Consider the following 26,845-nt stretch of genomic DNA (forward strand, 5'->3'; position numbering starts at 1 on the left):
GAGCTCTACATTACTATTTCGCTAGTCTACAGTTTTACGGTTACGTCCTCCCCCTCCTTCTTCTTTACGACAGCGAAGTCCCTCAGCACCAGTGCGCGCACTGGCACGACAACGCGGGCACTAGGCGGCCACGCCGGCCTTACCCAAACCTCTACTGCCTACCTAAGGGGTCGATAAGTACCTCGAAGACAAGTAGAAGCTACTAGAGGCGACACAGCGAGTAGAGGCGTAGTCACGAACTCCCTCCCTGGCGGTGGTGGCTGACCTGCAATGGCAGGCACGTTCCCATGAGCAACAGCGAAGGCAAGGCTAGCACACGAGCTAGCGAGCACCAGGGAGTACTCATGGATACCTTTGCGTTGACGGTTCAGTCGGAGGTGGTCTGAGCAGAGCTAGCCACGTGCGCTCATGGCAGTGCGGCGGCGGGGGCTGGCCTGCTGCGATGCTACAGCTGAGGTGCACGGGGTGCTCAGGAGGGTACAGCAAGGCTGTGGGTGCACTGAATCGCTACGAGATGCACTGAGTGACTGGCTCGCCGTTGGAGGGCGTCCGCTTGGCCTTATGGAGCCGGTGGCATGGGATTATGAAATTGAGGCACAGTGAGGTGAGAGCTATAGCACAGTGGGGTAGGTTGAATGACCGGCTGCCTAACGGAGCTGCGGGCAAGGACAATTGAAACATGGTACTGCCACTACGGTGAATTAGAAGGACGGCCCCACTGGTCACAGCAACAGCGGAGGCAGGGGAGGTACTGGCGAGGCTTGGCTCAGTCCGGTAGTGAACGTCAGCGCAACCGACAAACACATGCCACGCTGGGGGACAGTGGGATGCGTCCTAGACGACTAGCCGCACGGCCATGGCAACAAGCCGATGTGGCGGGCGCAGCATTGCCACAGCAGTGCCTGAAAAAAGGGGCACAACAAAAATTAACACTGAGGTGATGGGAGCAGACTGGCGTACCACATGTGAGCAGCCAAGGAAAGTCAGTGGATCAGTCCCTTGCGTGGCCGTTGGCATCGCGAACGTGGGACACGGCATGCCTCCGGCCAACGCAGCGTAGAGCGGAGCAGGACGCAGCAGGGCTCGGTCGGCGACCTAGCGCATTATGTTAGCCGATCAGGTGACCTACGCACCAGCAGGAGCAGCAAACAACCAAGGCAGTGGCACAGGTCTAGCTTTCATCATAATCCCGGCGGCATGACAACGTGGCCTACGCCACGGCGCGCAGGGCGAGCCAGCCGCGACGGCAGGCCAGCGGTAGTGAGACTGTGGCCAGCAGCAGAGGCAGGCGGCCATGGCGCGCCGGCTAGACATGCACACAGGCGCAGTGAAGGACGCAGCCGAGCATGGCAGTGGGGCATGACCAGCACAGTGGTGGGCGCTAGCAAGCCAGCAGCGGGTGGTGACCGCGCTCAAGGCCAATTCCAGTGACGCGCATGCTTTTTAAAGCAAGCAGAAAACTTATACATGATGCTCCAAAAGCCAAACTAACTATTCGATGCACAAGAGGGGACATTAAGCTATCTAACAGAGCCAAGATATCGTCCTACTACTTAAGCCGATCGTTCCACAGAGCTTGCCAAAAGTGGCATCGTCGACCACTTCTGAAACTTACACGAACGACGTTGAAACGAACGATTCCGCGTTGGAATCCAAACCCAGCCTACGTGATATTCTAACCAGCTATCCTGGTCCGTGACCGCACACATTTCATCGCTGTTAGCCAAATGTTCTATAGCATTTTGATTTCGACAACCATTCGATTAGAATACTACATAGTATTTTATGAAACATAGCCACGGACTCATGTTTCGTAAGAACATTTCATGGCCGAACATCAATTTACAAATCATGTTATACACATATGCACATAATCATGATGCTCATGAAATGTTTTAGTAAAACATTACAATGTAACACTGGGGTGTTACAATGGTGCTGGTGATGAACATGAAATTTCTAGCAACAAGTACACATGTTATTTCTTATTTGCGTTTTGTTCTATGTTTTGTGTTTGGTTTTGATTGGGCTCCATGGCACTTACACTGCATACTTTCAACTGTCTTGATGCTTACTACTTTTAGCACATGCCACTCTGCCAGTGGTTGTCACTGTCTTGATGCTTACTAGAGGTGGTTGTCACTGTCTTGATGCTTACTAGCAGTGGTTGTCAATATCAAATCCTTAGTACTACTACAACTAATACTTAACTACTACTTAAGCTGTCCTTCCTACTAGTCTGTACTCTTACTCTTACTCTTACTACTACTTCACTACTCTTACTCGTACTACTCTCTATACTACTACTACTGCTCTACTCCTACTCCTATACTAACTGCTGCTGCTACTCTATACTACTACTACTACTCTACTCCTACTCCTATACTAACTACTGCTGCTACTCTATACTACTACTACTACTCTCTATACTACTACTACTGCTCTACTCCTACTCCTATACTAACTGCTGCTGCTTTTTTACTACTACTACTACTGCTCTACTCTACTACTTTTACTACTACTACTGCTCTACTCTACTACTTTTACTACTACTCTCTACTTTTCTATACTATTACTACTACATAACTACTGACACTGCTCTATACTACTACTACTCTGTACTACTTAACTGCTGCTGCAACTCTATACTACTACTTAACTAATACTTAAGTTGTCCTTGCTACTACTTTATACTCTTACTCTTACTACTACTTCACTACTCTTACATACTACTACTCCACTACTCTTACTACTCCTATACTAACTGCTGCTGCTACTCTATACTACTACTACTGCTCTACTCCTACTCCTATACTAACTGCTGCTGCTACTCTATACTACTACTACTACTCTCTATACTACTACTACTGCTCTACTCCTACTCCTATACTAACTGCTGCTGCTTTTTTACTAATACTACTACTACTCTACTCTACTACTTTTACTACTACTACTGCTCTACTCTACTACTTTTAGTACTACTCTCTACTTTTCTATACTATTACTACTACATAACTATTGCCACTGCTCTATACTACTACTACTACTCTGTACTACTTAACTGCTGCTGCAACTCTATACTACTACTTAACTAATACTTAAGTTGTCCTTGCTACTACTTTATACTCTTACTCTTACTACTACTTCACTACTCTTACATACTACTACTCCACTGCTCTTACTACTCCTACTACTCCTCCTCTTACTACTCCTACTACTCCTCTTACTACTCCTACTACTCGTCTTACTACTTGCTACTCCTAAGTGGCTGCTGTTGCTTTTTTTGCCAAATCTCCTAGGACTCGCCCAGGACTTGTTGTCTTGTCTTTTGCCATCAGCTGTTGCACTATGTTTGCTAAGCAGCTGTTGGTTTTTTTGCCAAATCTCCCCTCTCCTCTCCTCTCCTCTTCTTTGTTGTGCCGATGATGAAATTGTCCAAGTCCATACATTATATGGAATATGAGCTGATGATCAAGAACTTGTGAGGAACTTGGCATCATTAGTAGCCGCCCCTACATTACCTTCTCCTCTCTTCTCTGTTATGATGCTTTGATGCTCCAAGTTCAAGATTAGATGATGATTGCATATTTCTGAGGCCTTTACTACTGCTACTACTAGTTTTTTTATATATTGTTGTTTTATAGGACTACTTTGGTTTGTAGCCCTTTTTAAGTTCTTATACCTTCTCACGTACCTAAAGCACACTTTCTTGCATCTTTTAGAACAAAGTGCAAAATAATGTCACGGACAACAGACAGTGCAGCTCGATGCCCCGAGCATGATGAGTAGCTAACCCTTGAGGAGCAAGCACTAGAGGATCAGCTTACTCAGGAATAGTTCGATAACGAGGTAGAAAAGGATCTAGAAGTGATGCTTACTCAGGAGGAGTGTGACGAGGAGGAAGGTTTCGAAGGAGAGGCTGCTGAAGGCAAAGATGAAGAGGATGATGAGTTAGAAGTGGGATATGAAAGTCTCGAGGATCCTTTCCCACCTGAAGCAAGAAGGAGGCCAACAGAAGAAGATTTGGACAAGGATTTTGACCCAAACAAGGAGGTAGGGAAGAAGCCTTAGCTTGTAAATTTTGCTAAAGCTTTGGCTATGTTACCTCTACTAATACTTTGACTTGTCCTATATACAGGTCCCTCCTGAAACTCAGAAAAGACGACATCGACGTCCATGACATCTCGCTAGACAAGACGGAGTAGAGGAAAGGAGAGCAGAGGCAACAGCCATAGAGACGGATCATGATGCCTCTGCTCTACAAACTCAAGACACAACCATGACTACCAAGCCTAAGAGGAAACGAGGGGATAGAAAAGGAAATCTATATCCAAATAAGGCTTTCTATGTGATAACGGAGGTCGGGCCAGCAGGGGAGATCCTTGAGCCGAAGGAATTAAGAGGACGATTCCGTAATGCGATCAGGGCCCTAGTAAGAGATAAATTGAACCCAGCAATCCCTAACTGGAAAGAGGTACCAGAGAACATAAAGAATGCACTATAGGATAGGTAGCTGAAGGTCAATTTTAGATTTCTGGAGGGTAAGCATGAATTGGTAAAAAAATGCTATCAGGATGATGGGAGAGTCATTCCGACATTAGAGGTCAGAGGTCAACACGAAGTATATCCAAAAGGGGTTAACTCCCTTCAACGAGTTCGGCAAAATAACTCCTAGTCAATGGGAGGAGCTTGTGGCTCAGAAGACTTCACCAAAGGCATTGGAGCTCAGTGCCCATAACACCGAGCTAGCGAAGAGGAACAAACACCACCATCATCTAGGCCCCAGTGGCTACTATGCCAAGGAAGAGCAGTTTAGGAAGATGGATGAAGAGGCCGTAGCTGCTGGGAATATCGATGTGATGAACTTGAAGGTACGCTCAAGGAACTGGATATATGCGAGGAGTACAAAACCATCCGGCAGTAATCTTAAGTTTGATAAGCCGGAGACCCAAGAGGCGGTATCAAGGATACTGAAATATGCTGAAGACAAAGAGACGGGCTCATTCAATCTTTCCAGAGAGAGGGACGAGCTTAGCCTTGGCTTGTGAAACAAGGAGCACATAGGCCGCACCAGGGGGCTAGGGAAAAGAATGACCTAGAAGCAAGGATTCAAAGAGGACAGGCACATGTACAAGAAACATGGCCGAGACCAGGAGACTAGTCTTGAGCTCCAAGTGAAGGCTCTAGTTGCGAAGGCGCTGGAGGAGCAAGGACTATCTATGGAGCCACGGATATTAGTGACGCCGCTGGGAGAACTAGCATTAGTTGACAGCCCTCCGAAAGTTCCTAGCAGCCAAGGTTCCACTGCAGCCACAACCCCAGTCGATCGCATACAGGAACCAACTAGTTACACCTAGGTGTTTCTCAGCGGCCGACAGAACACTGTGATGGAGGTGGCAACGGGTGTGGCACATCCTCCCGGTGGCTTACACCACAATAATAAGATACCGTCAGACTACACTAGGGTCGAGGTGAATATAGTGAAGCCTGAGTTCATGCAGTGGAGGATAGACTACGCAACTCCTGAGGGGCTAGTGTTACTCAGAGACGTTATGTGGCAGTTCATCCTCTGGCACAAACGGGACATTATATTAACTGCTTCTTCGCCGCCTCCCCCTCTCCCAAATTTGGAGCGAGTTGTTGAGGCTAGGGAGATATTTTCACCATCTCATGACCCCCACATTCCTAAGATGCCACATTCTTCCCCGCCTCCTATCGAGCATGTGCCTGATGAGATGCCATGACCTTCTCTAGCTCGTACCGAGCAAGTGCATCATGAGATGCCATAGTCTTCTCAACAAACATAACCGATACATGAACAACGAGTGCCTCCTAAAGAAGGTGATGCACAAGAAGATGAGGACGTGCCTGAATGGGAACTCCGAAAGAAGATTCCAATCAACATAAGGCCAGTTTATGTTCCGATCAAAGACGTCTCGTCTGTGTCCAAGTGGTATTCCCATGACCAGTTCAAGCCTGAGAACCAAGTTAAAAAAGTCCCATCACGGGGTTCTGAGGAGGCCGTTAGTAGCAAACTCCACCAAATTGCAAAGTAGTATCCAAATGTTGATGCCATCGAATGGTCAAAGGATTGCCTGAAAACATATAAAAGAGGCAAGCCCTTCCTACCAAACTGGGACATCCAGCGCCTACCACTTGGAATGAGAAGGTTCCATGATTGGTACTTGTGTGTTCTCCCAACGAGCATAGATATCATACAAGCATGCTTTCCCACCGGCACATTTGGAAGCCTAGCCGGGAAAATTGTCTTTGACTTCAATGACATGCACACATGCTTTCACCTGGGAGAAATGGAGATGAATCTAATTCACACGTGGTGCCTGTAAGTCCTTGTTCTCCCGATATGATATGAATGTAATCTTTGAATTTTGTTGTAACTAACCCACGCTGTGATTTGTAGAATGCAAGTGCACATTGTCAAACAAATGCCAAGTGTGAAAGCTGGGTATGTAGACCCTCAAGCTATAGCCCAAACAAATTTTAATTACCCTAAACGATGAACACTAGATGCCAAAGAGCTAGCAGCTGTAAAGACTCTTCGGGAGAAAGAGCGCATCCGTAGTGCGAAGCTAAGGGAAGAGTCCCTTAAGGTTGCGGCATACATTGTCTTGGCTTTCAAAAATCTCCAACACCACTCTACTATATGGCTACCATACAACTTCGAGTAAGCTCAACTCTATACTTAAAGCTTTGTTCGATATATTTTATTCGATGCAAAAGGGCTTATCTAGTTCTATGATTAAATCCATGCAGCAACCACTAGATTTGTATAGCCGTCGATGTCAGGAGGAGTATGGCATGGGTCTTTGATTCATTAGATAAGGACATGGTGACATACAAAGACTTCATATCGATTTTCAAGACATATACATATCGACAATCCTCATTAGCTTATATGTTTGTATACATACTTGTAACGTTCACTTTTGGATACTAACAAGTTGTATTTGCTAAAATAATTCGAACAGGGCATTTAGGTTCTATGTCACTAATCATCATGGAAGGCATGATCCAGCAAGGAAGGAAAAGATGGCTATAAAAACACTATGTGCGGTAAGTGTAACTTACTTCTTTAGTACTCTGTTACATGGCTGTCAGAAGCATTACTTAACATTTTCATATGTAAAACACACAGTGCCCCAAGCAGAAGCCTGGAAGTGTACATTGTGGATACTATATATGTTCTATAATGGGTAACACCGGTGCCTACAGGAGACACCCCTTAAGGGTAGTTTGAACCTCTTCACTCGTAGTATAAAAACTTCGTAAATGGTATGAAATACTAAACCGAAACTTGTTTTCTTATAGTGGAGAGAAGAGAAAGGAATGAAAAGAGACCCATACAAGGATGACCAACTCTTAGAGCTCGTCGGCGACCTTTGCAACTTCATATTGGACCAGATTGTACACGTCAGAGGTGCCTACCATGACCGAGAGTCTGAGTTAGGTACAAATCCTCAGTACCAACACCTTCGTGAGACTGAAAGGCTAGCTCTAGGACGTTGATAACAATGTGTATGGAATTTGTATATTTAATGATGGATTGTATATATTCTTGTGAATTGGACTTGTAATTGTAGTTTATAGAATACTCTTATGCTTGTAGTCGCGGTCGCGGGGTGTTCGGCAATGCGAACGTGGTACAGAATGTTGGTCGTGGGACGTTCGGCAATGCGAACACGGTTCGGAATGTTGGTCACGGGGCGTTCGGCAACGCGAACGCGGTTCGGAACGTTGGTCGTGGGACATTCGGCAACGCGATTTTAAATTGTAAATTTGAATTTTTTTGTAGAAAAACGTAATATAGGGGCGGTTCTAGATTGAACCGCCCTTACAAATACCTGTTTGTAGGGGCGGCTGGTACTACACCGCCCCTACAAATGTATGATTTGTAGAGACCCTTGCGTAGGGACGGCTGGACAAACCGCCCCTACAAAAAATTACCAGTCGCCCCTAGAAATGCTTTTTTAGTAGTGGACACTGCTAATAATTGGAGTGTGCCACATGATGAACAAAAGATCTCGAGGACTCATTGGAATCTTCTGGTTTGGACCAGGTACGTTTTAGGCTTCAACGACCAAGCAACACAGGAAATAAAACAAAATGTTTTTGACCGTTATATGCTTGTCACTGTAGTAGCAAGCGTGTTGTGTCCGGTTGATGTCATGATGATTGATAAAATTATTAATCAATTACCCAGCTTTCATATCAGCTAATAACTTGCATACTCCCCCTATCCTAAAATAATGGACGTTATAAAATTGTATACGGATATCATTTTTATAGCTAAAAGACTAAAGTACCTCTATAAGGAGACAGATAAAGATGGAGATATATTTGTAAAAGGGAAAGATGTATTGAGAAAAGAGAAGTGCCTTTGGAAAGCGAGAAGGTCAAGCATTTGAAAATAAAATTTGAATGCTATAACGTCAATTATTTTTGGATGAAGAGGAGTATTTTTAATTTCTAACATGTTTTCCAAAAACCGAGACACACAACCTTGCATGATCAACGCATTCATGTACATTCTACCTCTCTAAATGCCTAATAAGGAAGACTAGACGGACATATCTTGTGGTTGATATTTTCCAATAGCAATGGTGAAAATCATTGTCACCTGTTGCTCTCTTATTAAAGTGCTTAATGTTTACTTATTGTAATAATATTCTAATATTGCCACAAAAATCTACATTGCAATGATGATAGCAAGCCAACTAAGTTTAAGTCTTGGATTTGGCATGGGTGCTCATGTTTCATTGGATTTAAAGATGGTATTCCTTTAATGGTAGGTGCCATGTGTTTCACCAAAAAAATTGTGTTGCAATTGTGACAATAGATACAATTGTCGTGTTTTTATGTTATGAAGGAAACAAAGTCATTATCACAACCAAACTTACTTTTGCAGTAAAACCATTGTAAATTACAAACAATTAGCATTTGGCCTCTTTGCAGCAATTTAGTTTGAAAGCCTGCCTCATTCTAAACAAAAACCATATGGCTGCAGTGATTACCAGCATACATAGCAACAATAGTAATCCTCTGGTTAAAAGTAATTGTCATATTTGATTTTGTAAGGTTTTCAATGTATGTCCATTTCCACTAATTCCTTCTAGAATACATTGTTAAAATCCTTCAAATTTATTAGACTTTGCAATTATTTTCAAATACATACACAAACGATAACTTACATGTTTCCACACTAAACAATTTTAATTTTTTTGTCTTGTTTCTATTTTTTAAGATTCCCTAAATCTTGCCATGAATGATATGTTTTTTATTGGAGAGAGTATTTATATTTTTCATTAGTTATAAACTCTTGACAATGTACTGCAAGCCAAGCAGTATAGAAGTACTTATTACCACAATAGAAAACAATTTGTGGTAAAATAAAGTGATATAACATCATCAAAAACAAAACAAAAGGTACGACAACAATTTCAAACAGTAACCAGTGAATCAAACGGCTGCCTTACTAAGGGTCTATTTGGATACAAGGGATAATCCGTAGGTAGCTAGCTAAAAAATAGTCAAAATTAGCTCTAGTTCATCAAAACATGAGAGTTAATAGGTGGGCTAATTTAGCTAGCCAATGATAACTAATTTGAGCTAATCTTTAGGATGTGTTTGGAATCTTCACTAGGGTTGCCTTGCCTCGCCTGGTGTGGATAGCACAAGCCACAAGATGTTTGCCCAGCCAAGCCAGCAAATTTGGCTATCTTGGAGTAGCAAGAAAAATCTTGCCAATGCGGAAACCGAGGTAAGCAAAGTGCAGGATCCAAACAACTGCGCACTTCAATTTCTTGCTTAGCCAGGCAAAACAGTGCCTAGCAAAGGACGTAGGGCGCGCTTGGTTGGTTTGCCTCACCTGGCCTCGCTCGTGGCGCAGGAAACGAGGAGCTCGCCCGCTCGGGTGAGCTAAAACTGGTCTCCAGTAAAAGCTAGGAAACAGCTAGCTAGCACAGACTCCAAAAAAGACTGACCCGCAACCAAACGGCAGATGCAATCCGATTCCTCGCTGTGCAAGAAAAGGACTGTCCTGGCTACGAAACCAAACGTGCCTGTAGCTGCCAACAAGAGAAGTTCAGTCCTGCGCTGTCATATTTTTTTTTCTCGCGGTAATCCAATGCACCTCTCTCTCCAGACGCAATTATTGGTAGTAGAATGAATACACACTCCCAATTTCCTCGCGCTAGTAAAACGCATGTAGTATAACTCATTGCCTCTACGTACGTTTGCGTTCATCAGCCATCGAGCTAAGCTAGCTATAGGTAGTTTCTGAACAGTTCGCCGAAAAACGGCGTGGGCGAAGCGAGCAATTATTCACGAAAAAACAACGAGCAAACCCGAAGGTTCGTTGTCGCGATGTACTCAACGCCCATGGCTTCCGTTCGGAGGAGGTATAATAGGCTAGCCGCCGAGGCCGACCTGCCTGCCTGGTGGCGCCTGCGGGATGGAGCCGGAGGAATTTGACCCGGGCGTGGCGTCAAAGCAGCTTTGACCACGCGCACTCGATTGGTCGCCGCTAGAGGCGCGCGGTACGGCACCCCGGCCCTTTCTTTGCCTTTGCTCGCTCGCATCGCACGCAACCGGCAGCCGGATCGGCCGGCCGTCTTCACCGCACACGTGTACGCCTTCGCTGGAGCACCTACGTACATGAGGTAGCTGCATGCTGCTGCTACACGCTGCGACGACCGTTCCTTCCATCCGATACTACATACCCCACGCTGAAATCAATCAACTGATCGATGATCGATGATGACCAAGACAACGCTAGCTAGCTGGTTAGCTACCCCACGTACATACATTGTAATGAACTCAACTCAACTCAATACGAATTTAGTAGCGTAGCAGCGTAGTACTCAACTCGAGCGCTACCACGTAATCCAGTTGGGGTCAAATTACGCTATAGGACAGATTGAGTTGATCAATCAATCGTAACGACGACTGCTGAAAATTATGGAGACTACGACTACATGCAGCTAGCAGGGTTGATCAATTGAAGCATGACCGCTTGAGTTTGATCGTTGTCCTTAAAGTGTAGTTATAGATAAAGCATAAATTTAGCAAGCATAAACCTAAATAAATCTATAACTAAGTTATACATGATCTAATGAGTATAAAATTTTTACTATAGTTCAAGCATACAATAATTAGTCTACCATAAAAATTTTACCACAATTGAACCATAGAAACTGCAGCTATGAATTATTCCATTTAATTAAAGAAAATCATACACTACCTAGATCTGGACATCACTGCCGGTTCAAAAACCCACTTCACTGCCGGATTTTGAACCGACAGTGGCATACCGACAGTGATGGGGGGTTGACATCACTGCCGGTCCTTAAAAACCGACACTGATCTACAGAAAATAGTATCGGTTCCTGGCTCCGCCCGGCAGTGTCCGGTTGAACAAACTGCTGGTTTGTAGTGCCAACCGATAGTGACGGTTGCTTTAAGAGTATCGGTTCTTGGCTCAAGCCAGCAGTGTTGAGCAAATCTACACTGTCGGTTCATGGATCAAACCGGCAGTGTTGTAGTAAATATCAGTGTCAGTTCATGTATCAAACCGGCAGTATTCTTGTAACTATATATCAGTGTCGGTTCATGGTTCAAGCCGGCAGTGTTGAGCAAGACAACACTGTCGGTTTGCTTCTAACCAGCAGTGATGGTTACGACAACACTGTCAGTTTGTTGCTAACCGGCGGTGATGGCCCGTTCGTATTTTATTATTTTATAATTTATTTTAATTTATATTTTTTCATGGAATCGGGTTTCACTTTATATACGCTACGTAGACGACAGGTCCATCAATATTAAACATTACAAATGTTACGATTACAATTCAAATGTTCTTATCCACATCTCAATCCCTCAAAATAAAAAGAAATGTTCTTGGATTTCACACATGCTTCTCGGACTTCCTACAATAATCTGGCGAGCCGCTCTGGGCCATACTGGTCCTTGTACTTCACGGATTGTGCAATAGAAAATACTCCATCTTTTTCCAATACCTCGGCTAAGATAAATTTTGCCAGCTCCGATTATAGTGCGACGATCTCCATGTCTAGTAGCCTTTCGTGCTTAAATTTCTTGCGCCGTCGTTCAAAAAAGATGATATCAAAGAGAAACAGTAAATCATTTTGTTGAATTATTAAGAGACATAAATGAAACGGAGATTATACACACCAACTTATCGGCTTCTTCTAATTTTCCACCGATGTAGTGAAGCATTGTCCACATTATATAAAACCCGCATTCATTGTTTTCCGCCGGCTGTGATAGGTACTTCCCCTCCATTTTGACAACCTTGAATAGGACCGGCGTCCCACCGATATGTCTTCTTCGGACACTGAGCAACATTAAAAAGAGAAACATTAGAAAGCGGTATGTGTGATTAGAAAATAATAGTTATTAGGATCGCTTACTAATTCAGCACTGCCACCAGTGCATCCAGATGATGAAATGGTTTTTTCTTCGAGTCCCACACCTCGAGTAGATTTTTGGCAAGATTAACATAAATGAAGACGAAATGGTTACTGCAATCACAGAATCCTAATTATCGAATAATCTTAACAAAAAAAGAAGCATAAAATTAAAAGCCGAGAATACATACTCGTAGTTGTAGGCTAGAAGTATGTGGATTTTCTTCTTCATCGTGAATTCATCGAAAACAGAAATCAATCTCTGTTTCAGGTCTTCCACGTCACATCCATAGAGGCCTAGACATGTCCTCTCATTGACTCGCATGGGGTCCAAGAAGCCTATGTAATCTCATTTGCTTTTTAGAATGTAAAATTTTGCTATACACCTATATAAAATCATGGGAAGTGCTCAAAAGTTAACAATTTATGTCTTGAAAGAGTAGTTAATTGTAATATCGTGCGTGTAGGATACTTACATAGTCCACAGCATCAATATTTGAATATCGAGAGAGCGTTTCTGGTATAGCTGGAACAAGCACTCCCACTCGACATTGAACTTCTCTTCTTCAGGGTATTGGAAAACATGTGGCAAACGGATAATAACCTTAAAACCAAAGTCGTCCATCTCTGTTGCTTGAGCCATGTAATATTCATGTAACTGGCGCATATATGTTGTCAGATTTTTATACTCATGATCGGGAACCAAAAGATTGCCCCTTTCATACTTCATTGTCGGTGTTCCCGTCCCTTGTACATCATAATAGATGTTCACGACCTCTTCCATGGTTAAATCAGGGTTGTCTTCGACTAACTTCATAATATTCCTTAAATCTTTATTGTGTATTTCTTTGTCTCTTATTGTAGCGTATTTATTCTGTGTTTGCCTTTCGAATTCGGACTTCAACAAAAACGGAGGCAATGAGGCACATAGATTGAAGAAACTAACACAATCTTTCTTTGAGATGTGTGCTGTAAATTTGTCTTTCATCAAGGTGGTAACGCTGCCACTGAACGACCTTTTTCTTTTATGTTGGTCCACTTTGGGAGCATTAGCGACTGAATCCAAGGACCTTTTCTGCGACTACGAGGATGTCCTTGATCTTGTTTTGGGCTGAGGTGGAGGAGGAGGATGACAACGAGAATTCTATTTTCCCGGCACTGATGAAGATGGAGGAGGAGTCTCTTTTCTCGGGGTTGATGAAGATGGAGTCGGACGAGGTGGAATAGAAGGAAACCTTTGTCTTCTCAGGGGTGATGGCTCCGGATGAGGAGGGGAGTGATCTCTGTTGGGAGATGATGAGTGATCATCGCGGGTGGGCGAAGACTCGTAGTCGTCCTCATCATCAGAGGACAATTGATGGTCAAGCTTAATGAAGCGCTTGTGCCAGGCGACTTGAAAGCCCTTGTTTTGACCAAGTTTTGGCCTGTCTTCCGCTACGGGGTACTCAATGGATATCTTGTTATACTTCTTATCAAGTATTCTATCAATGGTGACGTGAGCGTACCCTAGTGGAATTGGGCGGCCATTAATTGTCCCGTCTCCTGTAGGCCAGGCCTGGCCGAGCGCCACCTTGTCCTTTGTCCATTCCTGATGGATGTACAACCTGACATTGACGGGTTTAGTGATGTCATCCATCGGATGAGCACATTTGCCTCTTCTTCGTCGAGTGGGGTTGATCCGCAGCTGCTGCGACCCCTAAACTATGGGCTAAAGGCACTAGGAGTAGGGTTTTATGGTACTACTGACCCCTTGGACAACAAAATTTGCTCGACTCGCGCTTCAATGGTCGCCTCAATCCATGCTTCCATTATGTCTTCCATCTCTTTTAGTCTCCTCAAATACTCTGCCTCATGTTCCGCTATACCCCTCGAGCGACTCTAGTAAGTGTTAGATTCTTGGGGTAATGCTAGTTTCCAAGGAACAACACCGGTTCCTCTAGTGCGACCAGGGTGCTCCTTGGTTCCGAGTGCTTGGGTGAGCACATCTTTCTCCCTATTAGAAGTGCGAGTCCCTTGCCTCACCTCCTCAGTTACTTGGGAGATCCTCTGGATGAGTTCGCTCATGGGTTGATTTGAGGAGCTAAAGCTCCCATCCTCGGCGTGCCGTACATTTCTCCCCATACAGTATAATACCGATCTGGGCTCCCAATCGGCGGTCTCAACCTGAATGCCTTCCTCAGCAAGGCGATCCATCTTTTGAAGTTTTGCTTCAAATTCTGGCATCTTTTTGGTGTAGCCACGAGAGCCGAGATGATGAGGATTTGTTGCTTTCTGTGAATTCTACTTATTCTTCCTTCTCAGTTCTAAGTACTCCTCGGATAACCTGTATTCCTTGAAATTCTGCCAGAAGTCCTTCTGCTTGCTAAACTGTCCACCATCGAAATCTGGCTCTTTATTTTGGAGGACAAAATTCTTGTACAATGTCCCCTTGAAATTCTTGAAGCATGTCCCCATGATTTCTTTTGCTTTTTTCTTGACTAACTCCCTATCATACTCGGCTAGGAAAGTGAAATACTCTGGGATCTTGACATCCCATATGTAATCCTTCTCGCTTTTGGGAACCCTCCACCGGTCATCATCTTTCCCAATCCACTTCCTGTACTTAATCCGGATGAAGTCCCTAACAATTAACCCAAGGATAGTCATGTATTTCGTCAAAGCTATAGGCGGTGAGAGTGGATCCCCGAATTCATCGAACTCAGTAATGTTCTAGTGTGCATTCCTACCAACAGGAATCTTTGACATGCCTCACTTGGATCTGGCCTTCCTGCTACCCGAACCCTCTGGCTCCTTGGTCGGCAGAGGCTCCTGCTAGAGACACCAAGTAAGTTATGACCCTCTCAATTGATTAGCGTGTGTGGCTACATAGTAATATGATACCAAAGTTACCTGGCCATCTTGGTCATTTTGACCCAGATCGAGCAGGCCGGACGGGGTCCATGGCTGCTCGTTCTCACTGACCTGATTGACACCATAACCGTTTGTCGGATCATACGGCTCTCCTGTTCTAGCGATATCAGTCGCTTCTTATTGCCGATCAGTTCTTCGATGATGGGGTAACAGGCGATGATGAGTCATGGCTGTGACACAATCATGGTTAGTTTTGGCCATGGACAACTACTAATAGCATATGTTCATATATATATAATATGTTTAATGCAAAGTCTAATAATAAGTCCACATACAACAAAGTCAAATAATAGCAAATGTTCACCTAGAACAAATTCATTGTTTGATTGACCACATTCAACAAAGTCCACCTACTGTTCTATGAATCTAAGCCTACATCAACTTCCAAATAAGAAAAGCGATGACCATAGCCATAAATAAAAGCATGACATCTTTCCAAGACCAAGGAGCAATTCTCCTAATCTTCACATCTTCGGCGGGTGGCTTCTCTTCGATCTCCAGTGCCAGTGGATGGCCATGGTTTGCATTCATTGGACCATAGTAGGCCGGTTGCCCATGGTTTGCAAGGTAGGTCGGATGACTATAATAGGCCCTCAAAGTTTCAGCTTCTGTGTTGTATTTTTTATGCAAATTACCAGGGTAGAGATTGACTTGAGCATAGCAATCTTCCTAGGTTCGATAAATCCTAGGCATGTGACCAACATGCACTACATACCATGCCATGGTTGCCTATACATTTAAGTAAATTAGGCATGTGGTAAGTGGTAATGGTAACTCACTGAACAAGAGTTATTATTCAAGTTATATGGCCAAACTAAATCTATTTAATGTTCTTTATCCTTGACATTCCAAACTAAATCTATTTGAGCAAGAGCAGAAATTCTTATCTAACTCTTACACAAACAGAACACTCCCTACCGTCACAAATAAGACGTCCATAGTCATTAACGTGTACCTTTGACTGCTAGTTTCCATTGCTTGCAATAATTACAAAGTACATAGATATCATAACATTATGCAACTACTATTCGAGATAGATATGCTCATATCATTGTCACATATTCAATCTAACTATGTCAAGAGGTGTTGATGATCAATGTTTAAATACTTAGACTACACACAACGCAAAAGATCACTTAGCTGTGACTCAAGGGAATAACTAGTTGCGACAACACGCAAATAACACCAATGGTTCTTAAACAGTTTAGGGCCATGATTACTAGGTCCTCAACAAATCAGTAGGTAGCATAATCTCTTCAGGGAAAACTAACTGGTTTATGTAATAGCATGTACATATAAGGATAGCGAAACCAAGGAGTAACAGCATGTAACTCAATCGAATAGGAATCGGCTGCTATTGGGAAGACAACAACCGTGGGGCATTTCATCTAACACTTAGCGAGCAGTGAGCCACGCACTCACCGTGGGGGTGGGAAAGCAGCTGTCCACGTGCGCTCTTGAAGGCCTCGACGGTGCTCCGGCGTGGGGAGTGCTCCAGCGTGGGGCGGTGCACGGGCGTCGGCATCGAAGAAGAGGAGCGCGGGGCTAGGAACGGCTATGCGGGGGGTGGTGGATGGTTGCTCCGGTGTGGGGGGGTGCACGGGCCTTGGCGTCGAAGAAGAGGAGCATGGGGCTGGGAACGGTGGCGCGGGGGGCGGTGGACGGGTGCTCCGGCGTGGGGCGGTGCACGGGCATCAGTGTCGAAGAAGAGGAGCGCAAAGAATGGTTGGCGTGAGGTTGAAATTTGGATAAGTTCAACCCACGGCAGCCTTTTATACCAGACCTCATCACTGTCGGTTCTAATTAGAAACCGATAGTGATGGTGTTACATCACTGCCGGTTGTAAGTAGGAACCGACAGTGATGGCGGCACATCACTGCCGGGCCATTCTTTAAACCGATAGTGATTTCTGTCTAGCGGTTACAGCATAAGTAACTTATCTTTTCCACTTCTTTCGAATACCTCCTACTGGCTCAACAGTTAAGACCCCGCAACTTAGCCCCCAATACCCGTGTTCGAATCCTGGACGGCCCAATTTTTTTGGTTTAATTTTATAATTTATTAAGCAGTCTAAAGGTCAAAAAGATAAAATAAATGTGTTGCATCCCTGAATCGAACTGAAGCCTACAAGTTCCAGAGCAGCGGACAAACCATTGAGCTATCACCTGATTTCAGAAAGTTTGAAGGAATTTATTCCTTTGAGTGATTATCTGTCCCTACTTTGCGCGTAGGCCCTTCAACTCCCTGGCCACGGTGGTCGTGTGGTTCCCATGAAGAGCCGTTGTTTTACCCGATCCTTGGACTGGTCGTGGCCCTTTAGCTCCCCACGAAGAGACGCCGCGTTTACCTAGGAGTCCATCGGCTGTTTGCGCTGGTTCCCAACGCAAGCGCGCTCCATCTTCCGAGGGGTGCGAGTTATTGCATTGTGATCAGTTCCACCCACCTACATGCCTATATATAAGCCAGGCCCCCATGCACAGTCGACCACCATTGCACCACTGCTCGTCAAGAAAGCGAAGCACCATTCCCACGCACACCTCGCCCCGGCCCTCGACCCGCCGCCATAATGCCTTGCCGCTTGAAGACAACATGGGCGATGCTAAACCCGTCGTCCTCACATCGCCCCCCGATGCCTCCATCGACGCTGTCGTCCGAATCGGACCTCGAGGTGAACCTCGAGGATGATACAAACCGTGAGACCGCATCGGAGGAGGAACCGGAACCTCTTCTGGTGGAGGAGGTCGTCTTCAACTCATTGGAGATGGCTCGGAAGGAGGAGGAGGACCGGCACCTCTGTGCCATCACACAGAAGGAGACTGACAACTACCTCCTAAAGCGCATCATTGAGATCTCTAAGGAGGAGGAGCGTCACTGTGAGGAGGAGGAGGAGCGCCGCTGCGAGGAGGAGGAGCGCCGCCGCCAGGAGGAGGAGATGGAGCGGCGTCTCACGATGGACGCGGAACGGCGTCGACACAGGGCTGAGCGATGAAAGAAGCGCGAAGAGGAGCACCAACAGCAGGGGGACGATGCATGCGGTAGCACTAGTGATTAACCTATGTCTTAGGTCGATGTAATAATTTACTGGTACTAAAAAACTGTGTCGTCGAATCCTTTGTTTGATCATCATCACCTTGGGTTGATACTTGCATTGCATGACCTCATTTTATTTGCTTAAATATTGGATGTTGCATTGTATGACCTCGTTTTGCTTACATCGTCCCTTGGATTGTATGTGATGATGCATCTTGGTCGTTGTCTCATTGTCACGAAGACCGTAGTATATGATATGCTATGTACCGGAGATCGAGGGGGCCAACAGGACTGTTGCACTTCTAGATAATACCGTGTTGCGGCATGTTTGTCATCTGTCAGGAAAACCGTGTTGTAAGTAGGAACCGACAGTGATGGGGGTACATCATTGTCGGGCCATTCTTTAAACCGGTAGTGATTTATGTGTAGGGGTTACAGAATAAGTAACTTATCTTTTCCACTTCTTTCGAATACCTCCTATTGGCTCAACGGTTGAGACCCCGCAACTTAGCCCCCGATACCCGTGTTCGAATCCTGGATGGCCCAATTTTTTTGGTTTAATTTTATAATTTATTAAGCCTTGGCACACATCCTATACTAGCGCAGCGGTTAAGTGTCTAAACTCTGTAGCCCGAGACCCGAGGGCTGGCACAATTATTTTTTAATTTTTTATATATCACTGCCAGTTTTCAAAATAAACCGACAGTGATAACAAGCATCACTGTTGGTTTTTTCTCATCATTGTCGATTTTTTTAAAACCGACAGTGATGTTTATATATATTAAAAAATTTCTTTTATATACTGAATAAATAGAAGCATATGTATTCCTATGTCGAAATGACTTGAAATTTTTGGCAAGCTTGTACACCCAAATTAAGATTCCACACAGGATCTTAGGTTTTTCTAATTATTTTTTTATTAATTATATTTTTCTATGTGCTGAATGAGACAAAAGAGGATGAATTTCATCTTGGACCCAATAGATTTTTTCATCCACCTCCACAAAATTCTTATCCCTAGGGCACATTAGATCCTGTGTAAAAGTTTGACACAATTACAGATCTTTTCGTGGGTAGACTCAGTTCAACCTATAATTAAACGGTCTCGTCACGCGGAAATTCAATTAAACCTCAGAAAGTAGCAAATCATCTCCAAAAAATCTAAAACTTGGTGTTTCCTTCACACATGGCACGTGCAAGCCTAACAAAAAGTTTGAGACCAATACAACACCAGGATGCATATGAACCACAGAAACCTTGATAACCTATGTGTATAGTCATGGTTCGATGAAAGGGCACATGTACCTTTGTGAAGCATGTATACTCCGCCTATGTCGAAATGACTTAAAATTTTTTTGGCAAGCTTGTACACCCAAATTAAGATCCCACACAGGATCTTAGGTTTTTCTATTTATTTTTTTATTAATTATATTTTTCTGTGTGCTGAATGAGACAAAAGAGGATGAATTTCATCTTGGACCCAATAGATTTTTTTCATCCACCTCTATAAAATTCTTATCCCTAGGGCACATTAGATCCTGTGTAAAAGTTTGGCACCATTCCGAATCTTTTCGTGGGTAGACTCAGTTCAACCTATAATTAAACGATCTCGTCGCGCGGAAATTCAATTAAACCTCAGAAAGTAGCAAACCATCTCCGGAAAATCCAAAACTTGGTGTTTCCTTCACACGTGGCACACGCAAGCCTATGAATAATGTTGAGACCAATACGACGCCGGAATGTATATTTCAAATTGCTCAACAAATGTTACACGAATTACATGCATGACAATAATTAAACACACAAAGCCGTACATATTAAAATTAGAACCCAATTAAACTATGACCTTGAAAACCTAGCTAAATAAACATTAATTACTATCAGAATCACTGCCAGGATCGATCGGGCCACGCACACTAACATTCCTCTGTAGCCATATATGAAGTCCAATGCCCGTATGAGTGCACTCTCTCGTGCCTCACAATACCGAAAGAATGGTCGGTCATAGATGTAACCTACTGAACGACCACTGCCCCTGTTAGTAATCCTTATGCAGTATTAGCGTTCTTCTATAGTGAGCTAGCCGAGGTTTCCATTACAGAAGTCCCAATCGTACCTTAGTTGCTCCATAGCATGGTCTAGAACACCCACAAGCCATATACAGCATAGGTAAGGTCCTGTAGCGTAATCTGCATGTAGAGAAAAAAAAATAGAGAATGTTATTATAATAATAAATAACAAATAACCACGACTCATGTATAAGTGACCATTTTACCATATCTGCATGGTTGTAGCTTGCAAACCATTCACTTGCTTGCGGGACAGGGATATCACCAACATTCAAAGCAAGTGCCTTGAAGTGCGAGAAATCAGGCACATCATAGCAAATACGTCGAAGTGCCTCTAAACAGATGCGCACGACACTTAATTGGGTGCTTATCATGTCTGGGCTCTGTATTCCCGTCCCGTGGATATGGTTTCGATGATTTGAACCCCTCACAGGGATAAAAAAATTGAGTTCACACGTCCATAGCCGACCACTTGCATTAGATGTCGTGTTCTCGACGATGTTCGAGATAAAGAACCAGCTAAGTGCTGTTCGCAGCCAATCTATTGGGGATATAGTATGCGACATATATGCATGCAACAATGATATTAAACTAATTACACTTATTTGTTAGCATCAAAAAACAAAAGATGTTAGAAAATATTTCATACAATAGATAGAACAGGGAACCATGAAATGGCCACATTAGGAACGAATGGCTCATCACTAGGGTGGAAACCTGGTTCTTGTGGTTGGGGAGGTCCGTTGTTCATACCACCTAATCGATAAAATATAAAAAAAATATGAACATAAAATATATGCATAAAAAAATTCTTCCAAGTAAAATGTGACAACATAATTAAATATAGATCAAATGCAAAGAATAAGAATATATATAAATGTAGAATGCAAAGAAACATGAATATAAATATAGATCAAATAAATATAGATAGAATATTGGAGAAGACAACATATCAATACCATTGAAAAATACAGAAGTCATGACCAAATCATGTAGAGAGAGTGGATGTCTTGAGAAGTGAGAGTGAAACGTGAGAAATAAGACTGAGAGAGTTTGTGGGTGGGTAGGATCGACGTATGTTGCCGACAGTTTATTTTATATAGGGGGCATGGACATCACTGCTGGTTTTTAAATAGAACCGACAGTGAAGGTGGCTATCACTGTCGGTTTCTAAATAGAACTGATAGTGAAGGTGCATATATGTAAAGGATATATTTATTTAGATACTACGGTGGTAAAGTTTTAACAAGAACGATATATTTATTTAGATAGTAATGAAATACATCAAAAAATTACAAAAAATTAGAAATAAGTTACGTATACGATAACAAAGACCTTACATGTGTGCACCATTTTTGTGGACTACGATGCATAACGATGTCTGTGGTTTGTTGTAAGAGAAAAACATTATATCATGGCTGATAAGGCCTGGCTGAAACCAACATACATAGAGAGACTAGCTCCTGGCCGAGGGCCATTTTATAGGGGCTAGCAGTCGTGGTACATTTTTATTTCTGAACTAAAGTTGTTGGGGTAGGTGGGAGCAGTGTTCCAATTGTTATGGTCATGGGAACACTATTGGCATGTGAGGGGCATCTACATATTAATGTCGGTTTTAGTTTAAAAACCGACAGTGATAGAAGCTATCACTGCTGGTTTTAAAACCAAAACCGGCAGTAAAGGGCCCTGCCGCCATCTTTTAGTAAAAAAAATATAAAAAACATTGTCGGTTTGGAGCCTGCCATCGCAGCCTTCTTGTAAAAAATATAAAAAGTTTGGCCCGCCTGATATTCGAGCACGGGTCATGGGGTCGAGAGTGCACGGCCTTAACCGCTGAGTTAGGATAGGGAATTCGGTTAAAATGGTTTTATTTTTTTCTTTTATCCCATCGTAATGCACTACTAAATAATAAATGCAAAATAAAAAAAGTTTGGTCCGCCTGGGATTTGAGCGAGGATCTCAGAGTACAGAGTGCGCGGCCTTAATCGTTGAACTAGGATATGGAGTTCGGTTAGTTTGCTTTTCTTTCTTTATTTATTAATAGAAATAATGCAGTTAGTTTATATTCGAAAATAACACAAAAATTTGTATCTTAATTATTTAATTCTATGATAATTAATTAATGGTCTATAATTATCAAATAATAGTGTTTGTGAACATCATCTTAATATTTGATTACATAGTCAATAATTAAATTGTAGAGATGCGCACAAAATATAAATTAAATATTCAGTGCGAATTACTGATACAACATCTACATAATGATTACATAGTTAACGATAATCTAACTATCTTTAGGTGCATCAACAATGAGAGCCTCATTGTGATCAATTCGTACGTAAGTAGGTTCGTCACCATCTTGAAGGAAAGGTAGGGGTACGTTCGCCCCGAATGGATGCATTTCCTAATAGCCCCTGTAGTCTTCTTCGTCCGTCACTCCGTCGATACCGACAATCTTCCTTTTCCCTTCTAGGACTATTTTTAGCCTTTCTTTTGTCTTGTTGTCCCTTGCATAGAAGACTTCCATAATATCTCTTGCAAGGACAAAGGGGTCATCTCTGTATGCGGTCTTAGTGAGATCAACGGTAGCGAACCCTTCGCTGTCAGTTTTGATTTCCTCGAGCCGGATCCATTGGCAGCGAAAAAGAACTGCCTTCAATGGACCATAGGCTAGCTCCCATATCTCCTCTATGAAACCATAGTATGTCGCCTGCACGTTGTCGTTCTCGTTGTGAGCATCAAAACGAACACCACAATTTTGTTATGTGCTCTTTCTATCTTGCTTTTTTGTGTAAAATATGAATCCATTGATCTCATACCCTTGATACTTAAGATATGTACTCGAAGGCCCCTTAGCTAAGGCATCCTGTTGATTACCCAACTTTATTCCAAGCAAGCGACATCACAACCTGCTGATAAATTCCTCCTTATGTTTTTTATCCAGCCAAGCCTATGACCTGCTCGGATATAGAGTTTGCAATGATTGCCTGTGCTCATCAATGTATGGCATCACACCCTCAGCTTGCTGGAGAATAGTGAACTATGCCTGTCTAAAAGAAACAGGGTCATCTACTGTAATAGATTTCTCCCTAATCGTTCCTTTGCCATGCAGTCTTCCCTCATGACGAGATTCTGGAACTCCAACCCTTTTGATGTCTAGATAATATGTGCAGAACTCAATGGCCTCCTCCATTGATCATCCTTCAACCATGCCCCCTTCTAGCCTAAATCTGTTCCTAACATACCTCCTGAAAACTTTCATCAATCTTTCAAAAGGAAACATCTGATGCAGGTACATTGGGCCAAGGGCTCTAATTTGGTCAACAAGATGAATGAGCAGATGCAATGAGATATCAAAGTAAGTCAGTGGGAAATGCATCTCAAGCCTAATGAGAGTTTTGGCTATGTCCCGCTACAGCTGCTCTAGTGTGGACACATCAATGACCTTTTTTATGATCGTGTTGAAGAACGAGCAAAGCTTTATGATTGGGGCATAGACCTTTGAGGGGAGGATACCACGCAGGGCAATAGGGAGCAGCTGAGTCATAATGACATAACAGTCATGGGCCTTCATAGGGCTATAGTTGAACTTGAGTTCTCTCATGTTCACTAGCCTTTTCGGGTTCACACAGTAGCCCATTGGGACTTTGAGTTCAGTGAAGAAAGAAATAAGCACATGCTTTTCTTTCTTCTTCAATGTCCATGACGCAACTAGAAGTTTGAACTGGCCATTCTCTAGCTCCATGGGATACAGCTCCTTCCTGATTCCCATATGTTGCATGTCCAGGCATGTGGCTAGTGAATCCTTCGATGTCCCCCAGTGTCCATCAAGGTGTTAAGAGTGTTAGCGCACACATTTTTAGTGATGTGCATGGGATCAAGATAGTGGCGTACACTCAAAAATGGCCAGTAAGGTAGTTTCTAGAAAAACCAATTTTTTCTTTCAAACGCTCCCATCAGGCGCTGCTACTGCATTATCCCCCTTCCCAAGGACAACCTCTAGTTTGTTGAGTTCTCGAAGTATCGCAGGACTGTCTAGATATTTTGGAGCTAAGCGTTTCTCAATAGCACCGTTGAAATCTTTCTGTTCCTGTGGTAAGGGTGATCCTTAGGTAGGAACCTACGGTGTCCCATATAAACTATCTTTGAGTTATTTGATAGATTTACCGCATCGGTGTCGTCCAAGCACTCGACACATCCAGTATAGCCTTTTGTCTTCCCTCTGGACAACAAACCTCAACCTGGCATGTCGGTGATTGTAGCGATAAGTACTCCCTTGATCGTGACATGTTCCTTTTTGTACTCGTCCCAAACATCCAGCACACCCTTTTCAAACATCTCCACTAGTTCATCGATCACTAGTTCCAAAAACACATCGATGTCATTCCCAGGCTGTCTTGGCCCTTGGATCAGTAGTGGCATCTGGATGTACGATCGCTTCGTACAGACCCAAGGTGAAAGGTTGTATATATAGAGCATCACTGGCCAGGTGCTATGATTGCTTCTAACTTGGTCGAAAGGATTCATCCCATCTATGCTCAAAGCAAACCAAAGGTGCCTTACCTCTCCACCGATGTCCTTATAGAACATAGTATTGACAGTCCTCCAGTCATGCCCATCGGTGGGGTGCCTCATCATTGTATCTTTCTTATGCTCTTCGCCATACCAGCGCAATAGCTTGGCTAACTTTGCACATGCAAACAGCCTATGCACTCGGTGGGCTATAGGGAAATACCAAACGACCTTTTATGGAACCTCCTCTGGTCTTAGTACCCTCATCTGATGGACCTTCCTTGTACCGTGGAGCTTCACACTTGGGGCACTTGTCCAAGTCTTTATATTTTTCTCCATGGTACAATATGCAATCATTAGAACATGCATGGATTTTTTCAACCTCGAGGCCGATGGGGCAGATCATTTGCTTGACCAAGTATGTCTTTTCTGGCAACTCATTTTTTTCTGGGAGCATTTTCCTTATTATACCTAACAACTAATCGAAGCCTTTATCGCTCAATCCGTTTGTCAATTTGAACTCTAACAGCATGATGTTGGCTTCTAGTTTGCTCATTTGACAATTCCTATACAATGGTGTTTTACCATCTTATCTCATTTTCTCTAGCTTTCTCAGCTGTCTTTCACTAAGACATCTGGTCTCTACATTACCTAGCAGCTGAGAAATGCCATCGTTATCCTTGGTGTCGTCAGCTAGCGTGTTCCGAAACACATTATTAACTGTGGCCATAGGTTCCGTGTTGACACCGGGTTCCCCGTCGGCATCGTGGATGGCTATGTCAGGCATGTCCACATCATCATCGTTTTCCTGCAGAACATTCACACCAACCTCACCATGCATAGTCCATATCGTATAGTTTGGCATGAAGCCCCTGGTAATCAAGTGCGATCGTATAGACTCAATTTGACAAAAGTTCCTATGATTCTTGCAATCTTTGCATGGGTAGAAGACAGGGTTCCCATTTCCAGCATGGGCTTTGGCATCGGTGATAAACTGGCTGACGCCATGCATGTACCGCTTGTCCATTCAGGACAGATGCATCCACTCTCGATCCATCTCTGCATAAAAAAATACTGAGACAGTAATTACAAAGAATTAATAAGAAATTGAGCTTCATGAACAACAATTGTAGCTCGAAAGTACCATTTTTGGAAAACATTATTGTACACTAATTATTGAAAAATTGAAATTAGTAGCCCCGGCCCTGTAATTTGAAAATCATAGTAAAAACAATTATTACACAATATTGAAGAACAACTATTCTACTCTACTTCTAAGAACTAATTATAGCATCACATACTAACAATGATGATCTTGACCACCATGGAATAATTAGTTAGGAATTTAAATGTGTTCATAGACACCAACCTTTTGGATGATGGATTCACCACAATTTGAGCCTTTCACAAATGTCCAATTGGAAAAGTGCTCTCTAGAATGGAGAAAGAACTAGAATGAGAATCAAGCAATGTAGCCATCAAAACGAAGCTAATTAAGCAACAAAATCAAAGGAGTGGATGTTTGTTACTAACCTTAAAGCAAAAAGATCAAGCCATTCTTCAAAATCCAAGCACTAGCTTCATGGTGAAGAGCAGCCGCAGCAATGGAGGTAAGGGTCCAAATGCGCGCCTCTGTTCTTGGGATGGAAGAGAGGAGGAAGGAGAGGATGGCTGCAGCCTTTTTGTGTTGTAGGCTTATCAACATCGGTTCTTGGCGAGAACCGACAGTGATAGAGCACAATCAATGTCGGCTCTTGGCTTAAACCAGTAGTGATGAGTGGTCGCTAAAACACTACTGGTTCAAGCCACAAACCAGTAATGATGTGGTCCTTCACTGCCAGTTTTAGCCTAGCCCCAATCAGTTTTTCATTTTCAAGC

The 26,845-nt window shown here is 43.3% G+C and overlaps 1 protein-coding gene across 1 annotated transcript; it reads left to right on the forward strand.

The window, feature by feature from the left end:
* Positions 1–17,985: 17,985 nt before the first annotated feature.
* On the forward strand, positions 17,986–18,345 carry LOC136491769 (uncharacterized). The gene has a single exon (XM_066488007.1). It carries the CDS (start codon positions 17,986–17,988, stop codon positions 18,343–18,345), a length of 360 nt encoding a protein of 119 aa, XP_066344104.1.
* Positions 18,346–26,845: the final 8,500 nt, after the last annotated feature.

This window comes from Miscanthus floridulus, chromosome 11 (genome assembly GCF_019320115.1).
Source record: "Miscanthus floridulus cultivar M001 chromosome 11, ASM1932011v1, whole genome shotgun sequence".
Taxonomy (NCBI): Eukaryota; Viridiplantae; Streptophyta; class Magnoliopsida; order Poales; family Poaceae; genus Miscanthus; species Miscanthus floridulus.

What these genes read in the sequence shown, in the direction of transcription:
- LOC136491769 (XM_066488007.1), top strand. Translation starts at nt 17,986, where the DNA reads ATGCCTCCATCGACGCTGTCGTCCGAATCGGACCTCGAGGTGAACCTC.